Source organism: Oncorhynchus mykiss, chromosome 6 (genome assembly GCF_057628025.1).
Source record: "Oncorhynchus mykiss isolate SJ-2025 chromosome 6, ASM5762802v1, whole genome shotgun sequence".
In the NCBI taxonomy this organism is placed as follows: domain Eukaryota; kingdom Metazoa; phylum Chordata; class Actinopteri; order Salmoniformes; family Salmonidae; genus Oncorhynchus; species Oncorhynchus mykiss.
In genome coordinates, this window is record NC_143027.1 from 6,244,602 (window position 1) to 6,271,243 (window position 26,642).

General features: G+C 39.5%; 1 protein-coding gene and 1 long non-coding RNA gene across 6 annotated transcripts; both read right to left on the reverse strand.

Annotated features, from left to right (window-relative positions):
- Positions 1–5,649: 5,649 nt before the first annotated feature.
- LOC110525182 (uncharacterized) lies at positions 5,650–9,881 on the reverse strand. 5 transcript variants are annotated; one of them, XM_090236884.1, is made up of 6 exons: positions 9,427–9,834; positions 8,500–9,156; positions 8,246–8,314; positions 8,045–8,119; positions 7,665–7,742; positions 5,650–7,515 (listed from the first exon to the last, which is right to left on the reverse strand). In XM_090236884.1, the coding sequence occupies exons 1-6, from the start codon at positions 9,644–9,646 to the stop codon at positions 6,185–6,187; spliced, it is 2,430 nt and encodes an 809-aa protein (XP_090093010.1). In that variant the 5' UTR covers positions 9,647–9,834; the 3' UTR covers positions 5,650–6,184. The 5 variants fall into 5 exon arrangements, with proteins under 5 accessions (XP_090093010.1, XP_090093011.1, XP_090093012.1 ...); XM_090236885.1 differs by lacking the exon at positions 8,045–8,119 and having other exon boundaries at positions 9,427–9,866; XM_090236886.1 differs by lacking the exon at positions 7,665–7,742 and having other exon boundaries at positions 9,427–9,866.
- A 9,248-nt stretch (positions 9,882–19,129) lies between these two features.
- LOC149982718 (uncharacterized) lies at positions 19,130–25,247 on the reverse strand. Its single transcript, XR_016496487.1, has 3 exons — positions 23,909–25,247; positions 19,853–20,292; positions 19,130–19,632 (listed from the first exon to the last, which is right to left on the reverse strand). It is a non-coding gene; the product is annotated as an uncharacterized LOC149982718 (long non-coding RNA).
- Positions 25,248–26,642: the final 1,395 nt, after the last annotated feature.

Consider the following 26,642-nt stretch of genomic DNA (forward strand, 5'->3'; position numbering starts at 1 on the left):
TTACATCTAACCCATAACACACTATACTCCTCTATCATTACATCTAACCCATAACACACTATACTCCTCTATCATTACATCTAACCCATAACACACTATACTCCTCTATCATTACATCTAACCCATAACACACTATAATCTATCATTACATCTAACCCATAACACACTATACTCTATCATTACATCTAACCCATAACACACTATACTCTATCATTACATATAACCCATAACACACTATACTCTATCACTACATCTAACCCATAACACACTATACTCCTAATGTATTTTCTACAGTTATAAACATTCTAACATGTTCTCAAATCAGTTAGTCAATAAACATCATTCCCTCCTCTGGAACCATGAACACCCTCATGTTCCACGAAACCTAAAAACATATTGACTTGAAAAGAAAAGAGAAACCAAGTACATGTATAATAACTCAGCACCACTCGTTGATGTCATGTAACATAATAACTAAGCACCACTCGTTGATGTGATGTAACATAATAACTCAGCACCACTCGTTGATGTGATGTAACATAATAACTCAGCACCACTCGTTGATGTGATGTAACATAATAACTCGGCACCACTCGTTGATGTGATGTAACATAATAACTCAGCACCACTCGTTGATGTGATGTAACATAATAACTCAGCACCACTCGTTGATGTGATGTAACATAATAACTCAGCACCACTCGTTGATGTGATGTAACATAATAACTCAGCACCACTCGTTGATGTCATGTAACATAATAACTCGGCACCACTCGTTGATGTGATGTAACATAATAACTCAGCACCACTCGTTGATGTGATGTAACATAATAACTCAGCACCACTCGTTGATGTGATGTAACATAATAACTCGGCACCACTCGTTGATGTGATGTAACATAATAACTCAGCACCACTCGTTGATGTGATGTAACATAATAACTCAGCACCACTCGTTGATGTGATGTAACATAATAACTCAGCACCACTCGTTGATGTGACGTAACATAATAACTCAGCACCACTCGTTGATGTGATGTAACATAATAACTCAGCACCACTCGTTGATGTGACGTAACATAATAACTCAGCACCACTCGTTGATGTGATGTAACATAATAACTCAGCACCACTCGTTGATGTGATGTAACATAATAACTCAGCACCACTCGTTGATGTCATGTAACATAATAACTCAGCACCACTCGTTGATGTCATGTAACATAATAACTCAGCACCACTCGTTGATGTGATGTAACATAATAACTCAGCACCACTCGTTGATGTGATGTAACATAATAACTCTGCACCACTCGTTGATGTGATGTAACATAATAACTCTGCACCACTCGTTGATGTGATGTAACATAATAACTCAGCACCACTCGTTGATGTGATGTAACATAATAACTCAGCACCACTCGTTGATGTGATGTAACATAATAACTCAGCACCACTCGTTGATGTGACGTAACATAATAACTCAGCACCACTCGTTGATGTGATGTAACATAATAACTCAGCACCACTCGTTGATGTCATGTAACATAATAACTCAGCACCACTCGTTGATGTGATGTAACATAATAACTCGGCACCACTCGTTGATGTGATCAGCGCCCCCCCACCCTTCATCGTGCTTCAGCAGTTCTCTCTCGGCCACATTAATGTGATCAGCCCCCCCCCACCCTTCATCGTGCTTCAGCAGTTCTCTCTCGGGCCACATTAATGTGATCAGCGCCCCCCACCCTTCATCGTGCTTCAGCAGTTCTCTCTCGCTGCATCCCAATCACAACTAAAACGTTTGATAAATTATCCAACCCGAATGTAGAGTGACTGAACTCAATGCTTACTCTGAGACTGAGGCTCAAATTCCAGTTTATCAACTTGGCACACATCATCCCTGTTAGAACATACATTTATATTATCAACTTGGCACACATCATCCCTGTTAGAACAAACATTTATATTATCAACTTGGCACACATCATCCCTGTTAGAACATTTATATTATCAACTTGGCACACATCATCCCTGTTAGAACATTTATATTATCAACTTGGCACACATCATCCCTGTTAGAACATACATTTATATTATCAACTTGGCACACATCATCCCTGTTAGAACAAACATTTATATTATCAACTTGGCACACATCATCCCTGTTAGAACAAACATTTATATTATCAACTTGGCACACATCATCCCTGTTAGAACATACATTTATATTAGTTGGAATCAACTATTGGAGTCAGCTATTGAATGGACAACTGCTACTCTGAAAGTCCTCATGGTTCCTCCTGCTCCTCTGGTGGTGTAACAGAGACATCAGGTGGTCAGACACGGTTACTGCATGTCTATTTAATTACCGATCAGTCATATGGACATCTGCATTCAGACTGATGCTCCATCACTTCCTCTGGTCTTCTCAAACTGCTGTCCTAGAGTATTAGTAGCAGCAGTAATAGTAGTAGTAGTAGCAGTAGTAGTAGTAGTAGTAGTAGTAGCAGTAGCAGTAGTAGTAGTAGTAGTAGTAGTAGTAGCAGTAGCAGTAGTAGTAGTAGTAGTAGCAGTAGTAGCAGTAGCAGTAGCAGTAGCAGCAGTAGCAGTAGCAGTAGCAGTAGTAGTAGTAGTAGTAGTAGTAGCAGTAGCAGTAGCAGTAGTAGTAGTAGTAGTAGTAGTAGTAGCAGTAGCAGTAGTAGCAGTAGTAGTAGCAGTAGTAGCAGTAGTAGCAGCAGTAGTAGTAGTAGTAGCAGTAGCAGTAGTAGCAGTAGCAGTAGCAGTAGTAGTAGTAGTAGTAGTAGCAGTAGTAGTAGCAGTAGTATTAGTAGTAGTAGCAGCAGTAGTAGTAGTAGTAGCAGTAGCAGTAGTAGCAGTAGCAGTAGCAGTAGCAGTAGTAGTAGTAGCAGTAGTAGTAGTAGTAGCAGTAGTAGTAGCAGTAGTAGTAATAGTAGTAGCAGTATTCGTAGCAGTAGTAGTAGTAGTAGCAGTATCAGTAGTAGTAGCAGCAGTAGTAGTAGCAGTAGCAGTAGTAGTAGTAGCAGTATCAGTAGTAGTAGCAGCAGTAGTAGTAGCAGTAGCAGTAGTAGTAGTAGCAGTATCAGTAGTAGTAGTAGCAGTAGTAGTAGCAGTAGTAGCAGTAGTAGCAGCAGTAGTAGTAGTAGTAGCAGTAGCAGTAGTAGCAGTAGTAGCAGTATTCGTAGCAGTAGTAGCAGTATCAGTAGTAGCAGTAGCAGTAGCAGTAGCAGTAGCAGTAGCAGTAGTAGCAGTAGCAGTAGCAGTAGTAGCAGTAGTAGCAGTAGTAGTAGCAGTAGTAGTAGTAGTAGCAGTATTCGTAGCAGTAGTAGCAGTATCAGTAGTAGTAGTAGTAGTAGCAGTAGTAGTAGTAGTAGTAGTAGTAGTAGTATCAGTAGTAGTAGCAGCAGTAGTAGTAGCAGTAGTAGCAGTAGTAGTAGCAGTATCATGTAGACACCAGCCTACTGTTGACAGCTCAGTGTTGACAGCTCTGTCTGTGGGAATGGGCCAGAATTCAACCAGCTTTTTGTGGGAGGCTTGTGTAAGGCTACCCGAAACGTTTGACCCAAGTTAAACAATTTAAAGGCAATGCTACAAAATACTAATTGAGTGTATGTAAACTTCTGACCCTGAAATGTTTGACCCAAGTTAAACAATTTAAAGGTAATGCTACCAAATACTAATTGAGTGTATGTAAACTTCTGACCCACTGGGGATGTGATGAAAGAAATAAAAGCTGAAATAAATCCTTCTCCCTACTATTATTCTGACATTTCACATTCTTAAAATAAAGTGGTGATCCTAACTCACCTAAGACAGGTATTTTTACTTGAATGAAATGTCAGGAATTGTGAAAAACTGAGTTTAAATGTATTTGGCTAAGGTGTATGTAAACTACCGACTTCAACTGTACCTTGAGAACTTTTGGGGAGAGCACTGATAAATGTAAAGAAACAGATTTCATTTGTAGAATAGATACCTCAAAGGTACCTATGGTGGTGAGAGGAAACTGTTCTTTGTCGTCCGTCTTTGGTCGAGTTTCCTAGACTATATTACATGTGCAGCTGCAGACTGAATGTCTAGTCTTCACCTTCACTCATCGAGAGTTTCAGAGGTTTTATTTTCTGGTGTTGTATTTTTAAACCGTTTGTCAGCCGTGTCACTGCTCCACTCTGTCTGGTCCGTATTTAAATTACAACCATTTCAGCCTGTGGTCTAAATAGTTAGATCTTCAGCGAGTTCTTCTAAGAACTCATCTTGGAGGGCGGTTCCATCACGTTGCCATATTGTCTTCACATGGGCGTGGTTACTGACTTAGCAAAAGTTGAAAAACTATTATATCATTTAGAAGGCTAAAATCACATTGCATCATCACATCTTTCCACAAATAGTTTCGTATTTCATCGTATACGTTTTAAAACATTTAGATGTAATTCTGATATCTATATTGTGAAAGCTCTTCAATTAACGTTAACAAACTCACTTTTGTACATCGCACTGTACAATTGACCTTATTTTAGCGCCCCCATAAAATGATACTTCCAGATCAACTGTAGTGTCTAAACAATACAATCAATATTGTAAAGTCAAATTGCTCCCCTTTCCAACAAAGTCCATGAGACTGCTAAAGAGCAATCACTGTTTATAACATCTACTGCACCTTGCCTATTTCGCTCAGCCATCGCTCATCGATATACTTATATATACACATATTCTCATTCACCCCTTTAGCTTTGTGTGTATAAGGTCGTTGTTGGGGAATTGTTAGATTATAAATAAAATATTGGACATTGGAACATTAGTTTCTCCATCACTTCCTCTGGCCTTCTCAAACTGCTGTCCTAGAGTAGTAGTAGTAGTAGTAGTAGCAGCAGTAGTAGTATTAGCGGCAGTAGTAGTAGCAGTAGTAGCAGTAGTAGTAGTAGTAGCAGCAGTAGTAGTAGTAGTATTAGTGGTAGTAGTATTAGCGGCAGTAGTAGTAGCAGTAGCAGTAGTAGTAGTAGTAGCAGTAGTAGCAGTAGTAGTAGTAGTAGCAGTAGCAGTAGCAGTAGTAGTAGCAGTAGTAGTAGCAGTAGTAGCAGTAGTAGTAGTAGTATTAGTGGTAGTAGTATTAGCGGCAGTAGTAGTAGCAGTAGCAGTAGTAGTAGTAGTAGTATTAGTGGTAGTAGTATTAGCAGTAGTATTAGTGGTAGTAGTGGTAGTAGCAGTAGTAGTAGTAGCAGTAGTAGTAGTAGTAGCAGTAGTAGTAGCAGTAGTAGTAGCAGTAGTAGCAGCAGTAGCAGTAGTAGTAGCAGTAGTAGTAGCAGCAGTAGTAGTAGCAGTAGTAGTAGCAGTAGTAGTAGCAGTATCATGTAGAGCCCAGCCTACTGTTGACAGCTCAGTGTTGACAGCTCAGTGTTGACAGCTCAGTGTTGACAGCTCAGTGTTGACAGCTCAGTTTTTGACATCCTCAGTGTTGACAGCTCAGTGTTGACAGCTCAGTGTTGACAGCTCAGTGTTGACAGCTCAGTGTTGACAGCTCAGTGTTGACAGCTCAGTGTTGACAGCTCAGTGTTGACAGCTCCGTGTTGACAGCTCAGCTCTGTACTGTAGAGAATCATCCAAGACAAACAATGTCCAAACACTGATGTCTTACAAAGTTACATTTTATTTCAACAATGTCAGTCTCATGTGGTATCAGAGTTCCATTGGGATAGATTGTTACTCAATTTTAGGAAGGTGTTCTTAATGTTTTGTGCACTCAGTGTATATTTAAAGTTTCAACATGAAACAATTTGAATAAGAACAGGAAGTAGTGTGTGTGATAAATACAGTATGGTTCTCTGTTCAATAGTAGACCTCCTCAAACACTGGGTAAAAGTCTCACTCAGATCTTTAGAGTTCTCAGTCTCTGACTCCGCCCGCTGACCTCCTGACCCCCCACAACCCTCTCCATTCTAAAGGTCTGCAGTGCAAAGGTCAATAATCTACGTTGGATTGGAATTGTGTTTTACGTCTCATCAAGATCTTTACAGACCTCCCTCCCCTCCTTCTCTTGACACTGTAGACTGGACCAGACATTATTCTGTCCTGTTTTCCCCATGACCACCATGATCCATGGTCACCCCCCACGGTACAGTGGACAGTAGACCTGGTCTGGTTCATCATCATAGACGGTGATGGTGAATCATATCAGATTGTGGAGAAGCCAACTTGATGAGTTTCTCCTGACCCAGGCCAACAACCCTATCAGTGCCCTCTGACCTTTCCCCTCTCGTTCCAGTCTCTTCTGCAACACTGAGTGAGCTTCCCTGACTTCTTTCAAGTTCTGTCTTAGTCTCTCCATCTCTATATTCTTCTCTTTCATCTGTCTATTCTTCTCCTCCATCTGTCTGCTGAACTCCCTCTGCATCTTTGTCTGTGAGATCATGATGTTCCTCTGTAACTCAGGCAGGACTATCTTCATCAGGTTTCTCTCTGCTTCAACTCTGGCCTGTCCTTCATAGTTCTCCATCTCCTCTATCTCCTGTCTGTGTCTCTCCTCCATCTCCTTCCTCTCATTCTCTCTCTTCTCTCTAAATCTCTCCAGCTTTCTCTCCATCTCCTCTCTCCTATCAGACTCCCTCTTCAGCTCCCTCTCCAGCTCTCTTTTCTTCTCCTCATCCCTCTCTTCTTTCACCTGTCTCTCCAGTTCACTGGTTCTTTCACTGAGTGTTCTGATATCTCCCTCATGTTCCTGGATCACTCCCTCTATCTTTATCAGAGAGTCCTGCAACTCCTTCTGAAGCCTCTCTCTCAAGTCTCTCTCCTCCCTCTGTTTCCTCTCTCCTCTCTCTCTCTGGATCTTTCCCTCCATCTCTCTAACCTGGTCCTCTGCCTCCTGGTAGGTCTGACTGCTGTAGAATCTCTCTCTGTTTCCTGCCACCATCTCCTCTACCTGATCCAGCAGCTCTGATACCTGAGTGCCATGGGCCCTGTCCTTAATGTTGAGGACGTGGTACCTGCTCCCACTTTTCTCCACAAGCTGCTGGAGGTCCTGACTTCCTGTTTGGAGAAACTCCTCAATGCTTTGCTCTTTCAGGCCATCATCATGGGTGAATAGAATCACAATGTGTCCCCAACAACCCTCCCCAAACATCTCCTCTATTCTCTCCAGCACCCCTCTCTCCTCCCCCTTAGAGGGCTCCACTGGTATGACCAGGAGGAAGGCGTGGGGTCCCGGGGCTGACAGACGGACACAGAGCCCCACGTCTTGTCTCATCTCCTCCAGAGAGAGTCCAGGACAGAACCAGTCTGGAGTGTCCACCAGCACCAGCCGTCTCCCACACACGTCCCCCTTTCTCCTCTTACTCCTCTGGGTCACTGCAGAGGGGCTGGCCTGGGCCCCAAACTCCTCTCTGCCCAGGATGGTGTTTCCTGCTGCACTCCTCCCAGCCCCAGTCCTCCCCAGCAGCACCAGTCTCAGCTCAGACACACTGGGAGACACTGGGGAGTCTGGACTGCTGCTCTCTCCTCCCACTGCAACACAACACACAGCACTGATCAACACTCTGACTCTCTGGAGGATGTACAACAGTGTCAAATATAATATAATGTACATCCATAACTCACTAGATGGAGGATGTACAACAGTGTCTAATATAATATAATCTACACCCATAACTCACTATCTGGAGGAAGTAACTCCATGCTGTTTCTCCTCCTCAGTGGAAGTGTGGGGTCTGTATCTGAGGTCTCTCCTCCCACTGTAACAACATAGAGAACTGGTCAACATACTGACTCATCAGAGACACATTTAAAACATAGTATAAACAAACTACAAATACATCACACATCATATTGAAATATAGATTATTGGAGAAAATAGAGAATATCAAGATTGATGACAGTTTGAGACAATATTGATAACTTACTAAGTGAAGGATGGTCCACTATAGACTAGAAACAGTAGGAGACAACAGGACAATATTGATAACTCACTAAGTGAAGGATGGTCCACTATAGACTAGAAACAGTAGGAGACAACAGGACAATATTGATAACTCACTGGATGGAGGAACCTCCATGCTGTCTCTCCTCCTGACTGGGAGGATGGAACCTGTATCTGACGTCTCTCCATGTTCTAGAATAATAGAACAACCATTTAGAATGGGAACATTTACCTCAGTGACACATGAAGGCACATAGACCTACTGAAGGGGAGTTCTGGGTTTCTACTGAAATGTTAAGTATCACATATCTCACTCACCAGTCATCTGGGCTGAGATCTCTCTTCTCAGTCTCTCTACCTCAGTCTTCACATCACATATCTGTTGAGCTGAAATAACAAAGGAGGACTAGGATCGGAATTCTGTGTTAAAGACTTTAGACAGAAATATGATGCAGAGGGAAAGTATGAAGTGATGGACAACAATATTCACAACTCAGTGGAGAGTCGACAATAACCTGAGAATTGAGGAAAGTACAGAAGACTAAATGTATTAATGGTGTGAATAATCTCACCCAGTTCAGCATTTTCATTGTTGACATCCTCCACCTGTTTGTCTCTCTCCTTTAACTGCTTCTCTCTCTCCTCTAGTAGGTTGTCTTTCTCTTCTACTTCCTGTCTCCTCTCTTCTACTTCCTGTCTCCTCTCTTCTACTTCCTGTCTCCTCTCTTTTAGTTCGTTTTCTTTTCCCTCCAGTATTTTGTCTCTCTCTTCCAGTAGTCTGTCCTTCTCTCCCAGTCTGTGGTTGCTGTCCTCTAGTTGAAGGTCTTTTTCCTGCAGTAGGACTCTGAAGTTCTCTACTTGTCTGTTCTTGTCCTGCAGGTTCTTTCTCAGAGCCTCTAGTTGAATGTCTCTATCCTTTAGTTGCTTGTCTTTCTCTTTTAATAGTTTCTCCCTCTGTTCCATTATCTGGTTCTTCTCCTCCAGGAGTCTCTCTTTCTCTCTCATTTCCTGGTTCTTCTCCTCCAGGAGTCTCTCTTTCTCTCTCACTTCCTGGGTCATATCATCCAGGAGTCTCTCTTTCTCTCTCACTTCCTGGGTCATATCATCCAGTTGTTTGTCTTTCTCTCTCACTTCCTTGGTCATATCATCCAGTTGTGTGTCTTTCTCCTCCAGTTGTTTCATCATCTCCTGTCTTAATTTCTTTTTTAATTCTTTTTCCATCTTCAACTCTGAGAGCAATTAACATATTTAATTGGTTTTTTGAATAAGTAATGCATTAATTAATTCAATAGTATGTCTATAAAGACATTATCATTTGATGGAGGTGGAACAATTATTTGTAATTATTTCCTCCAGTCAACAGTTATCTGAGCTGAACCAATCATCAACTGGTCTATTGACTATTTGATACATTACAAATGAATTAGTCTGAAAAACTGAATGACATCACTCATGTTCCCTGATTCAATCCTCTCTCCTCCAGACTCTCTCATACTTACCAAGCTCACCAGCTGATGCCTCCCTCTTCAGCTTGTCCTCCTGGGTCTCATGTTGTAAATACTGTGATCCTGAGACTATGGTGTAAAACAGAGAGGTGAGTTCTGTGTGGTAGACGACATCACTATATACAGAACAAACAGGACCAATCAGATTTCTCCTGTCACTCAAGCCTCCCTCATGTAGGGACTGTGGGCACCAATGAGATCTGGTTAACTTCATAAATAATAATAATAAATAAGAAACTGATTTAATTTGTAGCCTTGAAGAAGACACACTGCTGTTCACAAGGCCTGTAGTTTTTATAGTATCAGATTAACACTCTGGTCTGTTCTTTGTCTTGTGTTATTGGTTGTCAATAAACAAAACAGACAAATAAGTAATTACTCACGTTGTACTGATCACCCATTATCCAAGATGGAGAGTCATGAATAATGATCATGTAAAACAGAATGCATTAGTTATTATTGTTCATTGAATTTCTGTCTCATTACAATCATTTAATGAAATACCATACATCATATTGGAATGACTGTTCATCACATTCATTACTAATGTACATCTAGGGAAAGGGATGTAAGCAGTGCTACTATTGGAACAGTCTAAACATCACAGAATGATTCATACTGGGACATCAAACTGAATTCAAGCTGATTCTATTTTCATTTTGGGGTGTGAAATGTTGACCTCTATGACAGATATATAGTGGGAGGACTATGTGAAATGTTGACCTCTATGAAAGATATATAGTGGGAGGACTATGATATGAAAATTCTGGATAATTTGAAGAACATCTATACATCTTAATACAACCTACTTTGAGAACATTTGGGGAGAGTATTGATAAATGTAAAGAAACTGATTTATTTTGTAGCCTTGAAGAAGACACACTGCTGTTCACAAGGCCTGTAGTTTTTATAGTATCAGATTAACACTCTGGTCTGTTCTTTGTCTTGTGTTATTGGTTGTTAATAAACAAAACAGACAAATAAGTAATTACTCACGTTGTTCTGATCATCCATTATCCAAGATGGAGAGTCATGAATAATGATCATGTAAAACAGAATGCATTAGTTATTATTGTTCATTGAATTTCTGTCTCATTACATCATTTAATGAAATAACATACATCATATTGAAATGACTGTTCATCACGTTCATTACTAATGTACATCTAGGGAAAGGGATGTAAGCAGTGCTACTATTGGAACAGTCTAAACATCACATAATGATTCATACTAGGACATCAAACTGAATTCAAGATGATTCCATGTTAATTTTGGTTATGAATTTTATGAATAATGACTAAATGATGTATACATTTAACATAGGATTATAATTAACAGTATTCCACCCTCCCCCTGTATGATTTTATGGAATTGATTAGAATGTATAAAATGATAATCAATAAATGTGTCATTCTAGTCAGAATTAGAGTTAAACAATATAGATAATGTGGTGTCTGGGTGTCTCAAACACAGACTGTCTTAGCAGAGTTCTCATGCAGACCTTGGATATGGGGCCTCTGGGAGATGGTGGAAAGGAAAGGACGTACTTCCCAGGGCCCCCCTATCTTGAGGGAGGATGGGGAGTGTTTTTCGTGGCCTTCCCTAATCTCTCTCAGCTGGGTAGCAAGACGGGGGGTGCGTTGGATACCTAATGTTGTGTGTGTATGTATGTGCGTAAGAAGCCAAGTATAAAATAAATGGTTTTGTACAACTAAGTAGAGCTCTCGTAAATAATCGTTGCTGACTATTGTAGACTGGCCTCTGTCTGTTTCATTTCAACAAGAACCTTACAAATTCTTGGAAACAGACCAAGTAGTTTAATTGAAGGTCAGTTTATGAACATTGAGAACATAATTTTCTTAACAACTTTGGAGTGTGAAATGTTGACCTCTATGCCAGATATATTGTGCGAGGACTATGTGAAATATTGACCTCTATAGCAGATATATAGATGTAGGACTATGTGAAATGTTGACCTCCATAGCAGATATATTGTGTGAGGACTATGATATAAAATTCTGGGTAATTTGAAGAACATCTAAACATCTTAATCCAACCTACCTTGAGAACATTTGGGGAGAGTATTGATAAATGTAAAGAAACTGATTTAATTTGTAGCCTTGAAGAAGCCACACTGCTGTTCACAAGGCCTGTAGTTTTTATAGTATCAGATTAACACTCTGGTCTGTTCTTTGTCTTGTGTTATTGGTTGTCAATTAACAAAACAGACAAATAAGTAATTACTCACGTTGTTCTGATCATCCATTATCCAAGATGGAGAGTCATGAATAATGATCATGTAAAACAGAATGCATTAGTTATTACTGTTCATTAAATGTCTGTCTCATTACATAATTTAATGAAATACCATACATCATATTGGAATGACTGTTCATCACATTCATTACTAATGTACATCTAGGGAAAGGGATGTAAGCAGTGCTACTATTGGAACAGTCTAAACATCACAGAATGATTCATACTGGGACATCAAACTGAATTCAATCTGATTTTGTGTTCATTTTGGTGTTTGAAATGTTGAGCTCTATAGCAGATATATAGTGGGAGGACAATGTGAAATGTTGACCTCTATAGCAGATATATAGTGGGAGGACTATGTGAAATGTTGACCTCTATGGCAGATATATAGTGGGAGGACTATGTGAAATATTGACCTCTATGGCAGATATATAGTGGAAGGACTATGTGAAATATTGACCTCTGTGGCAGATATATAGTGGGAGAACTATGTGAAATATTGACCTCTATGGCAGATATATAGTGGGAGGACTATGTGAAATATTGACCTCTATAGCAGATATATAGTGGGAGGACTATGTGAAATAATGACCTCTATAGCAGATATATAGTAGGAGGACTATGTGAAATATTGACCTCTATGGCAGATATATAGTGGAAGGGAAAGGAAAGGGGCATACCTAGTCAGTTGTCCAACTGAATGTATTCAACTGAGATGTGTCTTCCGCATTTAACTCAACCCCTCTAAAATGTTGAGCTCTACAACAGATATTTTGTGGGAGGGATATGTGAAATGTTGACCTCTATGGCAGATATATTGTGGGAGAACTATGTGAAATGTTGACCTCCATAGCAGTTATATTGTGGGAGATCTATGATTTGAAAATTCTGGATAATTTGAAGAACATCTATACATCTTAATCCAACCAACCTTGAGAACATTTGGGGAGAGTATTGAAAAATGTAAAGAAATTGATTTAATTTGTTCCCTTGAAGAAGACACACTGCTGTTCACAAGGCCTGTAGTTTTTATAGTATCAGATTAACACTCTGGTCTGTTCTTTGTCTTTTGTTATTGGTTGTCAATAAACAAAACAGACAAATAAGTAATTACTCACCCCGTACTGATCATCCATTATCCAAGATGGAGAGTCATGAATAATGATCATGTAAAACAGAATGCATTAGTTATTATTGTTCATTGAATTTCTGTCTCATTACATAATTTAGTAAAATACCATACATCATATTGGAATGACTGTTCATCACATTCATTACTAATGTACATCTAGGGAAAGGGATGTAAGCAGTGCTACTATTGGAACAGTCTAAACATCACAGAATGATTCATACTGGGACATCAAACTGAATTCAAGCTGATTCCATGTTCATTTTGGTTGTGAATTTGATGAATAATGACTAAATGATGTATACATTTAACATAGGATTATAATTAACAGTATTCCACCCTCCCCCTGTATGATTTTATGGAATTGATTAGAATGTAAAAAAATATAATCAATAAATGTGTAATTCTAGTCAGAATTAGAGTAAAACAATTATAGATAATGTGGTGTCTGGGTGTCTCAAACACAGACTGTCTTAGCAGAGTTCTCATGCAGACCTTGGATATGGGGCCTCTGGGAGATGGTGGAAAGGAAAGGACGTACTTCCCAGGGCCCCCCTATCTTGAGGGAGGATGGGGAGTGTTTTTCGTGGCCTTCCCTAATCTCTCTCAGCTGGGTAGCAGGACGGGGGGTGCGTTGGATACCTAATGTTGTGTGTGTATGTATGTGCGTAAGAAGCCAAGTATAAAATAAATGGTTTTGTACAACTAAGTAGAGCTCTCGTAAATAATCGTTGCTGACTATTGTAGACTGGCCTCTGTCTGTTTCATTTCAACAAGAACCTTACAAATTCTTGGAAACAGACCGAGTAGTTTAATTGAAGGTCAGTTTATGAACATTGAGAACATAATTTTCTTAACAACTTTGGAGTGTGAACTGTTGACCTCTATGCCAGATATATTGTGGGAGGGCTATAATATAAAATTCTGGATAATTTACAGAACATCTATACATCTTAATCCAACCTACCTTGAGAAGATTTTGGGAGAGTTTTGATAAATGTGAAGAAACTGATTTAATTTGTAGTCTTGAAGAAGACACACTGCTGTTCACAAGGCCTGTAGTTTTTATAGTATCAGATTAACACTCTGGTCTGTTCTTTGTCTTGTGTTATTGGTTGTTAATAAACAAAACAGACAAATAAGTAATTACTCACCTAATGCTGATCATCCATTATCCAAGATGGAGAGTCATGAATAATGATCATGTAAAACAGAATGCATTAGTTATTACTGTTCATTAAATGTCTGTCTCATTACATAATTTAATGAAATACCATACATCATAATAATATGACTGTTCATCACATTCATTACTAATGTACATCTAGGGAAAGGGATGTAAGCAGTGCTACTATTGGAACAGTCTAAACATCACAGAATGATTCATACTGGGACATCAAACTGAATTCAATCTGATTTCGTGTTCATTTTGGTGTGTGAAATGTTGAGCTCTATAGCAGATATATAGTGGGAGGACAATGTGAAATGTTGACCTCTATAGCAGATATATAGTAGGAGGACTATGTGAAATGTTGACCTCTATGGCAGATATATAGTGGGAGAACTATGTGAAATATTGACCTCTATGGCAGATATATAGTGGGAGGACTATGTGAAATATTGACCTCTATGGCAGATATATAGTGGGAGGACTATGTGAAATATTGACCTCTATAGCAGATATATAGTGGGAGGACTATGTGAAATATTGACCTCTATATCAGATATATAGTGGGAGGACTATGTGAAATATTGACCTCTATAGCAGATATATAGTGGGAGGACTATGTGAAATATTGACCTCTATAGCAGATATATAGTGGGAGGACTATGTGAAATATTGACCTCTATAGCAGATATATAGTGGGAGGACTATGTGAAATATTGACCTCTATGGCAGATATATAGTAGAAGGACTATGTGAAATATTGACCTCTATGGCAGATATATAGTGGGAGGACTATGTGAAATATTGACCTCTATAGCAGATATATAGTGGGAGGACTATGTGAAATATTGACCTCTATGGCAGATATATAGTAGGAGGACAATGTGAAATATTGACCTCTATGGCAGATATATAGTGGGAGGACTATGTGAAATATTGACCTCTATGGCAGATATATAGTGGGAGGACTATGTGAAATATTGACCTCTATGGCAGATATATAGTGGGAGGACTATGTGAAATATTGACCTCTATGGCAGATATATAGTGGAAGGGAAAGGAAAGGGGCATACCTAGTCAGTTGTCCAACTGAATGTATTCAACTGAGATGTGTCTTCCGCATTTAACTCAACCCCTCTAAAATGTTGAGCTCTACAACAGATATATTGTGGGAGAACTATGTGAAATGTTGACCTCTTTGGCAGATATATTGTGGGAGAACTATGTGAAATGTTGACCTCCATAGCAGTTATATTGTGGGAGGTCTATGATTTGAAAATTCTGGATAATTTGAAGAACATCTATACATCTAATCCAACCAACCTTGAGAACATTTGGGGAGAGTATTGAAAAATGTAAAGAAATTGATTTAATTTGTTCCCTTGAAGAAGACACACTGCTGTTCACAAGGCCTGTAGTTTTTATAGTATCAGATTAACACTCTGGTCTGTTCTTTGTCTTGTGTTATTGGTTGTCAATAAACAAAACAGACAAATAAGTAATTACTCACTCCGTACTGATCATCCATTATCCAAGATGGAGAGTCATGAATAATGATCATGTAAAACAGAATGCAGTAGTTATTATTGTTCATTGAATTTCTGTCTCATTACATAATTTAATGAAATACCATACATCATATTGGAATGACTGTTCATCACATTCATTACTAATGTACATCTAGGGAAAGGCATTTAAGCAGTGCTACTATTGGAACAGTCTAAACATCACAGAATGATTCATACTGGGACATCAAACTGAATTCAAGCTGATTCTATTTTCATTTTGGTGTGTGAAATGTTGACCTCAATGGCAGATATATAGTGGGAGGACTATGTGAAATATTGACCTCTATGACAGATATATAGTGGGAGAACTATGTGAAATATTGACCTCTATGACAAAAATATAATGGGAGAACTATGTGAAATATTGACCTCTATGACAGATATATAGTGGGAGGACTATGTGAAATGTTGACCTCTATAGCAGATATATAGTGGGAGGACTATGTGAAATATTGACCTCTTTGGCAGATATATAATGGGAGGACTATGTGAAATATTGACCTATATGGCAGATATATAATGGGAGGACTATGTGAAATATTGACCTCTATAGCAGATACAGTGCCTTGCGAAAGTATTCGGCCCCCGTGAACTTTGCGACCTTTTGCCACATTTCAGGCTTCAAACATAAAGATATAAAACTGTATTTTTTTGTGAAGAATCAACAACAAGTGGGACACAATCATGAAGTGGAACGACATTTATTGGATATTTCAAACTTTTTTAACAAATCAAAAACTGAAAAATTGGGCGTGCAAAATTATTCAGCCCCCTTAAGTTAATACTTTGTAGCGCCACCTTTTGCTGCGATTACAGCTGTAAGTCGCTTGTGGTATGTCTCTATCAGTTTTGCACATCGAGAGACTGAATTTTTTTCCCATTCCTCCTTGCAAAACAGCTCGAGCTCAGTGAGGTTGGATGGAGAGCATTTGTGAACAGCAGTTTTCAGTTCTTTCCACAGATTCTCGATTGGATTCAGGTCTGGACTTAGACTTGGCCATTCTAACACCTGGATATGTTTATTTTTGAACCATTCCATTGTAGATTTTGCTTTATGTTTTGGATCATTGTCTTGTTGGAAGACAAATCTCCGTCCCAGTCTCAGGTCTTTTGCAGACTCCATCAGGTTTTCTTCCAGAATGGTCCTGTATTTGGCTCCATCCATCTTCCCATCAATTTTAACCATCTTCCCTGTCCCTGCTGAAGAAAGCAGGCCCAAACCATGATGCTGCCACCACCATGTTTGACAGTGGGGATGGTGTGTTCAGCTGTGTTGCTTTTACGCCAAACATAACGTTTTGCATTGTTGCCAAAAAGTTCAATTTTGGTTTCATCTGACCAGAGCACCTTCTTCCACATGTTTGGTGTGTCTCCCAGGTGGCTTGTGGCAAACTTTAAACAACACTTTTTATGGATATCTTTAAGAAATGGCTTTCTTCTTGCCACTCTTCCATAAAGGCCAGATTTATGCAATATACGACTGATTGTTGTCCTATGGACAGAGTCTCCCACCTCAGCTGTAGATCTCTGCAGTTCATCCAGAGTGATCATGGGCCTCTTGGCTGCATCTCTGATCAGTCTTCTCCTTGTATGAGCTGAAAGTTTAGAGGGACGGCCAGGTCTTGGTAGATTTGCAGTGGTCTGATACTCCTTCCATTTCAATATTATCGCTTGCACAGTGCTCCTTGGGATGTTTAAAGCTTGGGAAATCTTTTTGTATCCAAATCCGGCTTTAAACTTCTTCACAACAATATCTCGGACCTGCCTGGTGTGTTCGTTGTTCTTCATGATGCTCTCTGCGCTTTTAACGGACCTCTGAGACTATCACAGTGCAGGTGCATTTATACGGAGACTTGATTATTTATCATCATTTTTCAATTAGGTCAACATTGGATCATTCAGAGATCCTCACTGAACTTCTGGAGAGAGTTTGCTGCACTGAAAGTAAAGGGGCTGAATAATTTTGCACGCCCAATTTTTCAGTTTTTGATTTGTTAAAAAAGTTTGAAATATCCAATGAATGTCGTTCCACTTCATGATTGTGTCCCACTTGTTGTTGATTCTTCACAAAAAAATACAGTTTTATATCTTTATGTTTGAAGCCTGAAATGTGGCAAAAGGTCGCAAAGTTCAAGGTGGCCGAATACTTTCGCAAGGCACTGTATATAATGGGAGGACTATGTGAAATGTTGACCTCAATGGCAGATATATAGTGGGAGAACTATGTGAAATATTGACCTCAATGGCAGATATATAGTGGGAGGACTATGTGAAATATTGACCTCTATGACAGATATATAGTGGGAGAACTATGTGAAATATTGACCTCAATGGCAGATATAAAGTGGGAGAACTATGTGAAATATTGACCTCTATGGCAGATATATAGTAGGAGGACTATGTGAAATATTGATCTCTATGGCAGATATATAGTGGGAGAACTATGTGAAATATTGACCTCAATGGCAGATATATAGTGAGAGAACTATGTGAAATATTGACCTCAATGGCAGATATATAGTGGGAGAACTATGTGAAATATTGACCTCTATAGCAGATATATAGTGGGAGAACTATGTGAAATATTGACCTCTATAGCAGATATAGTATGGGAGGACTATGTGAAATATTGACCTCTATGGCAGATTTATTGTGGGAGGACGAAGTGAAATATTGACCTCAATGGCAGATATATAGTGGGAGAACTATGTGAAATATTGACCTCAATGGCAGATATATAGTGGGAGAACTATGTGAAATATTGACCTCTATAGCAGATATATAGTGGGAGGACTATGTGAAATATTGACCTCTATGGCAGATATATAGTGGGAGGACTATGTGAAATATTGACCTCTATGGCAGATATAGTATGGGAGGACTATGATTTGAAAATTCTGGATAATTTGAAGAACATCTATACATCTTAATCCAACCTACCTTGAGAACATTTGGGGAGAGTATTGATAAATGTAAAGAAATTGATTTAATTTGTTCCCTTGAAGAAGACACACTGCTGTTCACAAGGCCTGTAGTTTTTATAGTATCAGATTAACACTCTGGTCTGTTCTTTGTCTTGTGTTATTGGTTGTCAATAAACAAAACAGACAAATAAGTAATTACTCACCCCATCCTGATCATCCATTATCCAAGATGGAGAGTCATGAATAATGATCATGTAAAACAGAATGCATTAGTTATTATTGTTCATTGAATTTCTGTCTCATTACATAATTTAATGAAGTACCATCCATCATATTGGAATGACTGTTCATCACATTCATTACTAATGTACATCTAGGGAAAGGGATGTAAGCAGTGCTACTATTGGAACAGTCTAAACATCACAGAATGCTTCATACTGGGACATCAAACTGAATTCAAGCTGATTCTATTTTCATTTTGGAGTGTGAAATATTGACCTCTATAGCAGATATATTGTGGGAGGACTATGTGAAATATTGACCTCTATGGCAGATATATAGTGGGAGGACTATGTGAAATATTGACCTCTATGACAGATATATTGTGGGAGGACTGATATGAAAAGTCTGGATAATTTGAAGAACATCTATACATCTTGATCCAACCAACCTTGAGAACATTTGGGGAGAGTTTTGATAAATGTAAAGAAATTGATTTAATTTGTTCCCTTGAAGAAGACACACTGCTGTTCACAAGACCTGTAGTTTTTATAGTATCAGATTAACACTCTGGTCTGTTCTTTGTCTTGTGTTATTGGTTGTCAATAAACAAAACAGACAAATAAGTAATTACTCACCCCATCCTGATCATCCATTATCCAAGATGGAGAGTCATGAATAATGATCATGTAAAACAGAATGCATTAGTTATTATTGTTCATTGAATTTCTGTCTCATTACATAATTTAGTAAAATACCATACATCATATTGGAATGACTGTTCATCACATTCATTACTAATGTACATCTAGGGAAAGGCATTTAAGCAGTGCTACTATTGGAACAGTCTAAACATCACAGAATGATTCATACTGGGACATCAAACTGAATTCAAGCTGATTCTATTTTCATTTTGGTGTGTGAAATGTTGACCTCAATGGCAGATATATAGTGGGAGGACTATGTGAAATGTTGACATCTATAGCAGATATATAGTGGGAGGACTATGTGAAATATTGACCTCTATAGCAGATATATAGTGGGAGGACTATGTGAATTATTGACCTCAATGGCAGATATATAGTGGGAGGACTTTGTGAAATATTGACCTCTATAGCAGATATATAGTGGAAGGACTATGTGAATTATTGACCTCTATAGCAGATATATAGTGGGAGGACTATGTGAAATATTGACCTCTATGGCAGATATATAGTGGGAGGACTATGTGAAATATTGACCTATATGGCAGATATATAGTGGGAGGACTATGTGAAATATTGACCTCTATGGCAGATATATAGTGGGAGGACTATGTGAAATATTGACCTATATGGCAGATATATAGTGGGAGGACTATGTGAAATATTGACCTCAATGGCAGATATATAATGGGAGGACTATGTGAAATATTGACCTCAATGGCAGATATATAGTGGGAGGACTATGTGAAATATTGACCTCTATGGCAGATATATAATGGGAGGACTATGTGAAATATTGACCTCAATGGCAGATATATAGTGGGAGGACTATGTGAAATATTGATCTCTATAGCAGATATATAGTGGGAGGACTATGTGAAATATTGACCTCCATGGCAGATATATAATGGGAGGACTATGTGAAATATTGACCTCTATGGCAGATATATAGTGGGAGGACAATGTGAAATATTGACCTCTATGGCAGATATATAATGGGAGGACTATGTGAAATATTGACCTCTATGGCAGATATATAGTGGGAGGACTATGTGAAATATTGACCTCTATAGCAGATATATAGTGGGAGGGCTATGTGAAATATTGACCTCTATGGCAGATATATAGTGGGAGGACTATGTGAAATATTGACCTCTATATCAGATATATTGTGAAAGGGAAAGGAAAGGGGGATACCTAGTCAGTTGTCCAACTGAATGTATTCAACTGAGATGTGTCTTCCGCATTTAAGTCAACCCCTCTAAAATGTTGAGCTCTACAACAGATATTTTGTGGGAGGGATATGTGAAATGTTGACCTCCATAGCAGATATATTGTGGGAGAACTATGTGAAATGTTGACCTCCATAGCAGATATATAGTGGGAGGACTATGATTTGAAAATTCTGGATAATTTGAAGAACATCTATACATCTTAATCCAACCAACCTTGAGAACATTTGGGGAGAGTATTGATAAATGTAAAGAAACTGATTTAATTTGTAGCCTTGAAGAAGACACACTGCTGTTCACATGGCCTGTAGTTTTTATAGTATCAGATTAACACTCTGGTCTGTTCTTTGTCTTGTGTTATTGGTTGTCAATAAACAAAACAGACAAATAAGTAATTACTTACCAGATTCTGATCATCCATTATCCAAGATGGAGAGTCAGGAATAATGATCATGTAAAACAGAATGCATTAGTTATTATTGTTCATTGAATTTCTGTCTCATTACAATAATTTAATGAAATACCATATATCATATAGATTTGACTGTTCATCACATTCATTACTAATGTACATCTAGGGAAAGGGATGTAAGCAGTGCTACTATTGGAACAGTCTAAACATCACAGAATGCTTCATACTGGGACATCAAACTGAATTCAAGCTGATTCCATGTTAATATTGGAGTGTGAAATGTTCAAATCAAATCAAATCAAATCAAATTTTATTTGTCACATACACATGGTTAGCAGATGTTAATGCGAGTGTAGCGAAATGCTTGTGCTTCTAGTTCCGACAATGCAGTAATAACAAGTAATCTAACTAACAATTCCAAAAACTACTGTCTTGTACACAGTGTAAGGGGATAAAGAATATGTACATAAGGATATATGAATGAGTGATGGTACAGAGCCGCATAGGCAAGATACAGTAGATGGTATCGGGTACAGTATGTACAATGAGATGAGTATGTAAACAAAGTGGCATAGTATAGTATAAAGTGGCTAGTGATACATGTATTACATAAGGATACCGTCGATGATATAGAGTACAGTATATACGTATGCGTATGAGATGAATAATGTAGGGTAAGTAACATTTATATAAGGTAGCATTGTTTAAAGTGGCTGGAGTTGAGTCGGTGTCAGTGTGTTGGCAGCAGCCACTCAGTGTTAGTGGTGGCTGTTTAACAGTCTGATGGCCTTGAGATAGAAGCTGTTTTTCAGTCTCTCGGTCCCAGCTTTGATGCACCTGTACTGACCTCGCCTTCTGGATGATAGCGGGGTGAACAGGCAGTGGCTTGGGTGGTTGATGTCCTTGATGATCTTTATGGCCTTCCTGTGACATCGGGTGGTGTAGGTGTCCTGGAGGGCAGGTAGTTTGCCCCCGGTGATGCGTTGTGCAGACCTCACTACCCTCTGGAGAGCCTTACGGTTGAGGGCGGTGCAGTTGCCATACCAGGCGGTGATACAGCCCGCCAGGATGCTCTCGATTGTGCATCTGTAGAAGTTTGTGAGTGCTTTTGGTGACAAGCCGAATTTCTTCAGCCTCCTGAGGTTGAAGAGGCGCTGCTGCGCCTTCTTCACGATGCTGTCTGTGTGAGTGGACCAATTCAGTTTGTCTGTGATGTGTATGCCGAGGAACTTAAAACTTGCTACCCTCTCCACTACTGTTCCATCGATGTGGATAGGGGGGTGTTCCCTCTGCTGTTTCCTGAAGTCCACAATCATCTCCTTAGTTTTGTTGACGTTGAGTGTGAGGTTGTTTTCCTGGCACCACACTCCGAGGGCCCTCACCTCCTCCCTGTAGGCCGTCTCATCGTTGTTGGTAATCAAGCCTACCACTGTTGTGTCGTCCGCAAACTTGATGATTGAGTTGGAGGCGTGCGTGGCCACGCAGTCGTGGGTGAACAGGGAGTACAGGAGAGGGCTCAGAACGCAACCTTGTGGGGCCCCAGTGTTGAGGATCAGCGGGGAGGAGATGTTGTTGCCTACCCTCACCACCTGGGGGCGGCCCGTCAGGAAGTCCAGTACCCAGTTGCACAGGGCGGGGTCGAGACCCAGGGTCTCGAGCTTGATGACGAGCTTGGAGGGTACTATGGTGTTGAATGCCGAGCTGTAGTCGATGAACAGCATTCTCACATAGGTATTCCTCTTGTCCAGATGGGTTAGGGCAGTGTGCAGTGTGGTTGAGATTGCATCGTCTGTGGACCTATTTGGGCGGTAAGCAAATTGGAGTGGGTCTAGGGTGTCAGGTAGGGTGGAGGTGATATGGTCCTTGACTAGTCTCTCAAAGCACTTCATGATGACGGATGTGAGTGCTACGGGGCGGTAGTCATTTAGCTCAGTTACCTTAGCTTTCTTGGGAACAGGAACAATGGTGGCCCTCTTGAAGCATGTGGGAACAGCAGACTGGTATAGGGATTGATTGAATATGTCCGTAAACACACCGGCCAGCTGGTCTGCGCATGCTCTGAGGGCGCGGCTGGGGATGCCATCTGGGCCTGCAGCCTTGCGAGGGTTAACACGTTTAAATGTCTTACTCACCTCGGCTGCAGTGAAGGAGAGACCGCATGTTTTCGTTGCAGGCCGTGTCAGTGGCACTGTATTGTCCTCAAAGCGGGCAAAAAAGTTATTTAGTCTGCCTGGGAGCAAGACATCCTGGTCCGTGACTGGGCTGGGTTTCTTCCTGTAGTCCGTGATTGACTGTAGACCCTGCCACATGCCTCTTGTGTCTGAGCCGTTGAATTGAGATTCTACTTTGTCTCTGTACTGGCGCTTAGCTTGTTTGATAGCCTTGCGGAGGGAATAGCTGCACTGTTTGTATTCGGTCATGTTACCAGACACCTTGCCCTGATTAAAAGCAGTGGTTCGCGCTTTCAGTTTCACACGAATGCTGCCATCAATCCACGGTTTCTGGTTAGGGAATGTTTTAATCGTTGCTATGGGAACGACATCTTCAACGCACGTTCTAATGAACTCGCACACCGAATCAGCGTATTCGTCAATGTTGTTATCTGACGCAATACGAAACATCTCCCAGTCCACGTGATGGAAGCAGTCTTGGAGTGTGGAGTCAGCTTGGTCGGACCAGCGTTGGACAGACCTCAGCGTGGGAGCCTCTTGTTTTAGTTTCTGTCTGTAGGCAGGGATCAACAAAATGGAGTCGTGGTCAGCTTTTCCGAAAGGGGGGCGGGGCAGGGCCTTATATGCGTCGCGGAAGTTAGAGTAACAATGGTCCAAGGTCTTTCCTCCCCTGGTTGCGCAAATGTTGACCTCAATGGCAGATATATTGTGGGAGGACTATGTGAAATATTGACCTCAATGCCAGATATATTGTGGGAGGACTATGTGAAATGTTGACCTCTATAGCAGATATATAATGGGAGGACTATGTGAAATATTGACCTCTGTGGCAGATATATAATGGGAGGACTATGTGAAATATTGACCTCTATGGCAGATATATAGTGGGAGGACTATGTGAAATATTGACCTCTATAGCAGATATATTGTGAAAGGGAAAGGAAAGGGGGATTCCTAGTCAGTTGTCCAACTGAATGTATTCAACTGAGATGTGTCTTCCGCATTTAACTCAACCCCTCTAAAATGTTGAGCTCTACAACAGATATTTTGTGGGAGGGATATGTGAAATGTTGACCTCTATAGCAGATATATTGTGGGAGAACTATGTGAAATGTTGACCTCCATAGCAGTTATATAGTGGGAGGACTATGATTTGAAAATTCTGGATAATTTGAAGAACATCTATACATCTTCATCCAACCAACCTTGAGAACATTTGGGGAGAGTATTGATAAATGTAAAGAAACTGATTTAATTTGTAGCCTTGAAGAAGACACACTGCTGTTCACAAGGCCTGTAGTTTTTATAGTATCAGATTAACACTCTGGTCTGTTCTTTGTCTTGTGTTATTGGTTATCAATAAACAAAACAGACAAATAAGTAATTACTCACCTGATACTGATCATCCATTATCCAAGATGGAGAGTCATGAATAATGATCATGTGAAACAGAATGCATTAGTTATTATTGTTCATTGAATTTCTGTCTCATTACATAATTTAATGAAATACCATACATCATATTGGAATGACTGTTCATCACATTCATTACTAATGTAAATCTAGGGAAAGGCATTTAAGCAGTGCTACTATTGGAACAGTCTAAACATCACAGAATGATTCATACTGGGACATCAAACTGAATTCAAGCTGATTCCATGTTAATATTGGAGTGTGAAATGTTGACCTCAATGGCAGATATATAGTGGGAGGACTATGTGAAATATTGACCTCAATGCCAGATATATTGTGGGAGGACTATGTGAAATGTTGACCTCTATAGCAGATATATAGTGGGAGGACTATGTGAAATATTGACCTCTATGGCAGATATATAGTGGGAGAACTATGTGAAATATTGACCTCTATGGCAGATATATAGTGGGAGGGATATTGTATGTCAAATCTGGATAATTTGAAGAACATCTATACATCTTAATCCAACCTACCTTGAGAACATTTGGGGAGAGTATTGATAAATGTAAAGAAACTGATTTAATTTGTAGCCTTGAAGAAGACACACTGCTGTTCACAACTGCCAGGTCGCAGTTGCAAATGAGAACTTGTTCTCAACTAGCCTACCTGGTTAAATAAAGGTAAAATAAATAAAAAAATAAAACAAGGCCTGTAGTTTTTATAGTATCAGATTAACACTCTGGTCTGTTCTTTGTCTTGTGTTATTGGTTATCAATAAACAAAACAGACAAATAAGTAATTACTCACCCCATACTGATCATCCATTATCCAAGATGGAGAGTCATGAATAATGATCATGTAAAACAGAATGCATTAGTTATTATTGTTCATTGAATTTCTGTCTCATTACATAATTTAATGAAATACCATACATCATATTGGAATGACTGTTCATCACATTCATTACTAATGTACATCTAGGGAAAGGGATGTAAGCAGTGCTACTATTGGAACAGTCTAAACCTCACAGAATGATTCATACTGGGACATCAAACTGAATTAAAGCTGATTCCGTTTTCATTTTGGTGTGTGAAATGTTGACCTCTATAGCAGATATATAGTGGGAGGACTATGTGAAATGTTGACCTCTATGGCAGATATATAGTGGGAGGACTATGTGAAATATTGACCTCTATGGCAGATATATAATGGGAGGACTATGTGAAATATTGACCTCTATAGCAGATATATAGTGGGAGGACTATGTGAAATATTGACCTCTATGGCAGATATATAGTGGGAGGACTATGTGAAATATTGACCTCTATGGCAGATATATAGTGGGAGGACTATGTGAAATATTGACCTCCATGGCAGATATATAGTGGGAGGACTATGTGAAATATTGACCTCCATGGCAGATATATAGTGGGAGGACTATGTGAAATGTTGACCTCTATGGCAGATATATAGTGGGAGGACTATGTGAAATATTGACCTCCATGGCAGATATATAGTGGGAGGACTATGTGAAATATTGACCTCTATGGCAGATATATTGTGAAAGGGAAAGGAAAGGGGGATACCTAGTCAGTTGTCCAACTGAATGTATTCAACTGAGATGTGTCTTTCGCATTTAACTCAACCCCTCTAAAATGTTGACCTCCATAGCAGATATATTGTGGGAGATCTATGATATGACATTTCTGAAATTTATTGAAGAACATCTATACATCTTAATCCAACCTACCTTGAGAACATTTTGGGAGAGTGTTGATAAATGTAAAGAAACTGATTTAATTTGTAGCCTTGAAGAAGACACACTGCTGTTCACAAGGCCTGTAGTTTTTATAGTATCAGATTGACACTCTGGTCTGTTCTTTGTCTTGTGTTATTGGTTGTCAATAAACAAAACAGACAAATAAGTAATTACTCACATGGTGCTGATCATCCATTATCCAAGATGGAGAGTCATGAATAATGATCATGTAAAACAGAATGTATTAGT